The sequence below is a fragment of the Mesoplodon mirus genome (assembly GCF_964341445.2).
Source record: "Mesoplodon mirus genome assembly, chromosome: 2".
NCBI classification, from domain to species: domain Eukaryota; kingdom Metazoa; phylum Chordata; class Mammalia; order Artiodactyla; family Ziphiidae; genus Mesoplodon; species Mesoplodon mirus.
The window spans coordinates 27,995,622-28,003,049 of NC_138977.1; the positions used below are offsets into that span (position 1 = coordinate 27,995,622).

At 42.5% G+C, this 7,428-nt stretch overlaps 1 protein-coding gene across 1 annotated transcript; it reads right to left on the minus strand.

Moving 5' to 3' along the window:
- Positions 1-4,116: 4,116 nt before the first annotated feature.
- On the minus strand, positions 4,117-7,199 carry LOC309816656 (HMG box transcription factor BBX-like). The gene is given in 2 exon segments (XM_082644425.1): positions 4,117-4,333; positions 4,335-7,199. Coding segments are annotated over 2 exon segments (2,820 nt in total). The 5' UTR covers positions 7,055-7,199; the 3' UTR covers positions 4,117-4,233.
- Positions 7,200-7,428: the final 229 nt, after the last annotated feature.

Genomic DNA, 7,428 nt, shown 5'->3' on the forward strand with positions numbered 1-7,428 from the left:
ATACATTGTTCTCTCCGGAGAAGGTGGTTTGGGAAGTCAAAACACTGCAGTGGAAAACAGTGGCACTGACGGTAGAAGCAAAAAAAGACAAACCTTTGAAACAGGACTTACTGGACTTAACCGTTAAAGCCGAGGTAGCCCATTAGGATTGGCCTTATCTGAGGGCTCTGTGGAGCAGTGCAATCAACGGTGAACCTTCTCACAGCATCACGTACACCCCGACTTTCCCTTTACAAATGATGACTCCAGGCCTTGCACGACTTCCTTCCTTTTCCCCCAAGAAGCGGCGATGCTTCCCCTTTGCTGTATGGATGCTGGCCTCCAGCCTCCAGCTGCTGGTCTCCAGAACACTTAGGATTCATACAGTACTTTAGCAGGCAGCATGGTCCCACTGCTTCACATTAATGCCAAATGTCAAACTTGGAACAGAGTTACTTGATATTCCCCATCCCTCCCCCGGAACTGTCTAAACAAAACATGTCATTCAGTTTTCAGCTTACTCCTAGTGCTGTATTGATTTATAATCTGCTTGAGATTTTACATAGGTGCAAACACTTCCAGAGGATGAGCCAAGGACTACAGAGTGCAAACAAACTTTTCTATGACTCAGGCAGAGTAGCATCTGACTTGATAAGAGAGTGACAGGGATTACACAAGTTGGATTCTAAATAACCAGACCCGTTCAGATGCTCCTTTTTGTTCATAGTGTTCCATCCCTTTTTTTCTCTGCAGCAGTTTGAATGGCAGGAACTATAATAACAGTGATAACGTGGGAATGAGTTGAGCATGGCTTTGAGGGGGCACTGGTAGAAAGCTCATCTGACGGAATTAAATAAATATATTTTCGGGGGGGCAAAGACTGTCAGAATTACAATGGTATGATATATCCTTTTAAAAAAGAGGGCTTTAAAGAATTCACCATTTTGATCTAAAATCTGGGACCTAACCTAGTTTGGGGATAAGAACCTGTGTCTTCAAAGTGGCTGTGGGACCTTTTGCCTTTTCCTGGCCTCATTACAGTTATCCAAACAAATAAACACTTAAGAAGGGCGTCTTACAGTATTTTCTCTCTTTCACTCAGCTTCTTAGAGCTGCAGCTTCAGTAACTATAATATACTCTACACACTTCAAAATTACATAGGAAAATACCCAGAATAACTAAATAAATAAAAGGCTAAAGAAAACTGGAACAGTACTGTGTCTCCATCTGAGACTAAATCATCCACTTCCAGCAACACAGAGAAGGGCTAGGACAATTTTGTTCAAAAGATTTATATACAGGTTTGAATCTAGAAATTAAGGTAAAAGCATAAATATTGAGAATTTCAACTAGATTCAGAATGGTTTCAGAAAGATATGATACAACAATTTAGAATAAAACAAAGGCAGAAGAGCATCATATTTGGGTTTGCTTGAGATATACATAAGGTGCAACAACTTTTTCTCTTGAGGATGCTTGTGGGACAAATGTTAGTGTAGATGGTGTTTGCTGGCAGATTAAGGTACACACCATAGCAATATGATTTTCCAAAATAAAAAAGAATGAGAGAAGTGAAATGAAAATGATAAATGGGGGAGGGTACTACATGTTGGTCTGCAATATGTGTGCTCACAAATGTTGTTACCTGAAAATACCAACACCCCTCTCCAGTGGATTCAGGGCATGAGAAAAGCACTATGTTTGAAATCAAGACATTACTCAGAGAAATGACAAGGTGAGTGTCTAAAAGACTATAAAGCTTTGCAGGATTTCTGCTACTCTCAGTGCCTAACCGCTTAAAAATTAAGCATGTCTACAAGAAGGTGGGTTTTTTTTTTTTTCTAAAGTATCTGAAAACAGTCGTATCCAGTAGGTTGCCCTCCACCCCGACCCCTGCCTAAGGGAAAAGCCACTGAGGTTTAGGAAAAGCAGATCAAGTAAGATATATTAATCACATAGAAAAAAGTCATCTTTTGTTTTGCTTCTTTTTAAAAAAGGTCCCATGAATATACAGCACTCTGTTAAGGAACTCTAGTGAAATGTAATCAGAGGACTGGAGGAGAGGGCACTGGCAAAAATAGACCTATTCTAACATGTTCTAGAGAATAACAAGTTAGTGCCATTGTCAAGGTGCATGTTCTGCACCAAACAATTTTTGTTGTTGGTTTTATTTTTTTTTTGGATTTTAGCTAATTATAATTTTTAAATCACTGCTAGCAAGTGGTCCAGAAACTCCAACAGCCACCAACACTGGGACCCAGCAATTTTCAAACATTCACTTTGTGTTTCGAAATTTAGAAAATATGAATACAACAGCATCATAGTAAAAATATCATGCTAAAATCTGGGGTTGCTCACCTGATTTATTTCTGTGTGAATGGGGCTAAGCTTCTGCCTCTGATTAACCTTGCTTACTAATTCCTTCTTCCTCCATGCCCACAAGGAATATGCATTTTTGAGGACACCGTTCCAATGCCCTGATGCCCTCTTTACCTGCTTTGAAAAAAAAAGAAAAAGCCCAAATCTCTCTGTTCTTTTTCAATTCTGTTAGTATGTGGTACATAGTTTCCAGCACCGAAACTGAAGTAACATCTACAACCGTGAAAAGCTAAACCTAGTCAGGACGAATAGAGTCATTTTTTGTATGGCTATTAGGTCAAATTACGATTAGAAAAAAAATCATCATTACAATTCAGTCAAGTATAAATAAGATAGCTAGATAAAACCTTGTAAACTGTCACCATTTAGAGATCTAATTCAAAAGTTTCAAACTTGAACTAACACTATCAAAATTCCGCCAGTTTGAAAACCAGTAAAAATTATTGCTGGAATCCAATACTTAAAATTTGGTAGTTTGTGCTGTGATGCAAGAGTGGGGAAATACTTTGTGCTATGGAACAAATACCCTGTAAAATCTGTAGCCGCCGACTAATTTTGATTTATCACTTTGCATCTGTTGCTAAGAAACAAGATACTGTGAACGTCAGGTGATGGAGTCAATATGTTGAATGTTCTAAGCCAGTTAATCCAGTTGCACTGGCATATGTATAGTTGGTTTTATGTTCAAAAGCAACAAAACATGAAAAGGAAACAGGAAACTTGCAGGTGGATCTATAACCGCGAGTCCCACTCTGGTCAGGCACACCTCCCTCATCAATACCTCCGTAACCACAAAAACTCAAAATGGCTCTAAAAACCTGCAGTGCCAATTACGCTGTGCATAGCAATTGCTACCCGTCCAGTCTGTCTGGGATGGATGTAAAAGGGCTGTAGCTCAAAGACCACACAAAGTGAGTGTGTCTTCAATGTGTTCTGAATAGTGAAGTAATACTAAGGTCACTTCTGAATACTATTTTTCTTTTTTTGTCTGTATGAACGATCCATTGGTCACTCAGACCCTTGTGTAAAAATAAAAGAATCCTCAAGGCATGAAAACATCAGTAATCTGTAATCTGCTGGACTCTTCCCCTGTCTGGGAAAATATTCGCCACAATTTGACCCAAGCAAATTCTTCTTGGTCACTCAAGGCTAAGAAAAAATTTCTGCTTGTAAGAACTGTAATTTTTCTTCTTCTCTCTCTTTCTCTTTTTGCCAGCAAACTACCACTCTCTTGGCAAATATAAAAGTGCAGAATATATGGACCACAAGGCCGAGCATACACCGCTAACAGCGGTACATCTGCCTGCCCGTGCTGTTTGGGAGTCTCTGGAAGAGGCTTTTTAATATTATTCTACAATATAAATGTAGGTATAACCTATTATATAAACCATCTTAGAACATAAACCTCCACGTACAAAAAAGACCAAGAATATCTAATAATAACTAGTGCAGTGTGTCAGTTTTTGTTTTTTTGCTGTTTGTTTTTGTTTTGAAAGAATAACTAGGTAATATATGAAACTAGTTTCACACTCTCTGGTTGGTAAAAGAGACGCTGGATGAGCTACAGTAAAGGCAGCCTTTTACCAAGTTACCACCTATTACCATCAAAAGCCTTCAATAGAAAGCAAAGCTCTAGGATCATCCCATTTCTGCTCATTATCAGACAGACAACATCACCCTCAAAGACTCTGGGTTCTGAAAGAACAAACTGGCCCAGGGTGCCAACTTCTGCTTCAAGTGAATCTGGGCCGTGTAGGGCAACAAGCCCTTGTTTGCTGTCTGTATTTGCCACCACATGGACTCACTCGCATCTCTCAATAAAGACAAGGCTAGGGTAGTAGGTAAAGCACAATGGTTTACAAGTAAAGGGTGCTTCACTGGTCGGCGCAAGAAATAAGTACAGGAGTCTGGGGCATTTCTTTTGGCTGTCCATCATGGGTGAGCGGAGTTGATCTCTGACTTCTATGCATGTTCCATGGCGGCCACTTCGGCCAGCACAGCGAGGCTGAAGAACGCAGACACGGCGGGCATCTCCGGGGTGCTGCTCCGCGTCTCCGTGGACTCTCGGTTGTGTGAGCGTTCGTCATTGCAGCCTGTCTCGGTCACCTTCACAAGACTCCTCTGCAGTTGTTCCTTTGGTTTGTCATCCAAAGTACCTCCTGCTGGTGATACCCGGCCATCTGCTGTCCTGACAAGGTGTGTGATCTTGGTTTTCCTGGCTTTTCTCTTTTGACTGCCCACCAAGGGCTCTTGCGCCGTTGTTGGCTCTGGAGTGTTGCGAATGGATGGGGCATTTTTAACCTTATAAGCAGGCTCTGTGGTGTTTCTGTCTTCTGAAAATATGGCTTCTGTAGGGTGAATGGCAGCCAAGAAGAGTTGCTTGTTTGACCATTTATCCCCACTTCCTTTTTCCGGAACATTAGGCTTCTCCTTGTTGTGCTTGTATTTGCTGACAATTTTGTGGAATAAGTTCTTTTTCTGAGACTGGAAAGGACCTTTGCTGGTTTTGGTCGGTTCTGAGCACATATGTCCGGTCTTCTTCTTTTTTCTTGGGACAGGTACACATTTCTGGTCAAATGTAACAGGACTATACTGAGGGAGGCTGTTGAATTTCTTTTCAAATTCTTCATCCAGCTTTGCTGAGCCAAGGAGAGAGTCTTCCTCTGGCTTTGTCTTCTTGAACTTCTTGCTTCCACTGGTCCCACTCTGGTGAAACGTCCAGCTTTCTTCATGCCAACACTCTTCATGATCAGAGGACTTTCCTTTTCCTGACCTTCGTTTCCCTCTGCCAACATTAGCTCGCAGAGAGGTGAGCATACCCTCAGACACCAGGGTTTTATAAAGAGCACCTTTGCAAGACCTCTCAGATTTCCGGGAGCCACAAGTCTCTATTTTTCTGTGACACTCACTGTCCTCAGGCTTGGCCTGTCCCGATAGACTGGGTGGTAATGCATCCTCCGTAGGGGTCAAAGGTTCTGCTTTTATACCCTCTGGGACCTCACCAGAAATGTTCTTGCTGGCAGAAATACTGATAAAATCTTGAGGTCTTGACTCTTTGGTGGTGTCTGAGGATTTCTCCTTTGACATTTTCTTCTCTCTTGATTTCACTCTCTTCTTTGGTGGCTTGGCATCCAAAATGCTTCCCTTGCCACTCGAGGATGTATGGACCTGCTTGCGAGGGGTATCTCCAAGCTTCTCGATGCCCCAGTCTCCCTTTGCAACAGCTTCAATGGTGTACATGACACTCTCGATATCAGATTCCGAGGACTGCCTCTTTTGGCAAGTCTTCTTGGGTGTGGATTTATCATTTCCATGTCGATCCATTTTGGTTTTCTTCTTTTCCTTTTTTAGCTTTTCTGGTTTGCTTAATGCTGTGGGATCCTCGATGATCCTAATGCCATGAGGATGGCACATGTGATCCTTTCTACTGGGAACATCGCTTATTATTGTCTTGCTACTGCCAGAGTAAGAAAAATCAGGGAAGTGACTACCTTTTTGATCTTCCTCTAATTCTTCCTTTTTAATTGCTTTAGGAGCTTCCATTTTTATACCCATTATATCATCCATTCGCAGCTCCTCAAAATTTCTTAATTCCTTAGAATCTCTTACATTTTCCTTAGCTGATTTTTCAAATTCTGCTTCTTTCTGGAACCTGGCTTCATCTATTTTCTCCATTTTCATTTCTCTTTCTTCCTTGCCCTTCTCCAGTTCTTGAATTCTTCCGCCATCTGATTCTTTGGCTTTTATGAGCTTTGATTCTTCCATTTTCACCCCCTCTGATGCCAGGCACATCTCTGCCAGTTGAAAGAGTGCAGACTTTCCACAGCGTTTTACAGGTTCAGCACCGCCCAACTGTGAAGCCTTCGAACAAATCTCTGCAAACTGAAACAAGGCTGATGCTTGACATTGTTTTGACGGAACATCAGGGTGGGAGGTACCTGAAGATATCTCGGCAAACTGAGATAATGGTGACTTCTGACGCAATTCAGAGGATTCTGAAACATCAGGCCTGCAAGTGCCAGAGGATATCTCTGGTGTACCAAGAACATGTTCTCCAGCTAAAAGCAGCATGCTCAGGCCTCCCATTTGAGTAGGATCGGCCATCCCAAAGTTAAGCTGAGGCATTTCTTCAGGCTTTGTTTTCTTGGGGCTTGGCGAGGCTCTTGAAGAGTCAGATGGGAAGGCCCATAGTTTCTCCCGTGGATTGACAGTGGATGTTGGGGAACTCACAGGCTTGTCTGTGGTAGCACACCATTTGTAGCCAGGATTTGCTTTCATAAATGCATGTTTATACTCCTTGGCCATGTCTGTGTATTTCTGCTTTTCCTTTGGATCGAGAACAGCCCACCAATCAGCTAGTATCTTGGTAGCACCTCGGTTATCAAGCCTGGGGTGTTCCTGACGTACAAGAGAGCGATGACGTTTGCAAAATAAGAGAAATGCATTCATTGGTCTCCGGGCTCGCTGTTCTGGTGATTCATCATCTTCAGTTTCACCATCTTGCTCTAGACCAGCGGCCCCAAGGAGTTGAACCTTATCAATATCCTCCTCTTCGTCTTCCTCTTCTTCCTCTTCTGAAAAGTCAAGAAGTTTCTTTGCTAGCAATGGATGCCACTGAAGGCACTTTCGTTTTGGTCGTTTTCCAGCTCCTTCTCCTTCTGCGGAATAATCTTTATTTCTATGACTGCCTTTCATGACTCTGACCGGTCAAGTCAAGACTTTCCATCGTGAGTTCAATGGAACATCAGAACTTCCAGCTTCTGTGATGCAGCAGAATTCCAGGAAGGCAAACGGAAAGTACACAGGGAGGAAGATGAACTGCAGCAAAGCCTGTGTCATATGATAGTGACCGCGCGGGTTCGCTGGGCGCGAGGGCGTGTGTGTGGCTCGCCCTCAGCGGCCAGTCAGGGCTTCTCTATGGGAAAGTGGAGAGAGAGGAGCTCGCAGAGCCACTCTGCCTCCGCTTCACTGTACACTCCAATATTCTGATGTTTAAAGAGGGACTCTCGTAACCAATAAGGACCTACTCTATAGCACAGGGAACTATACTCAATATTTTGTAATAACCT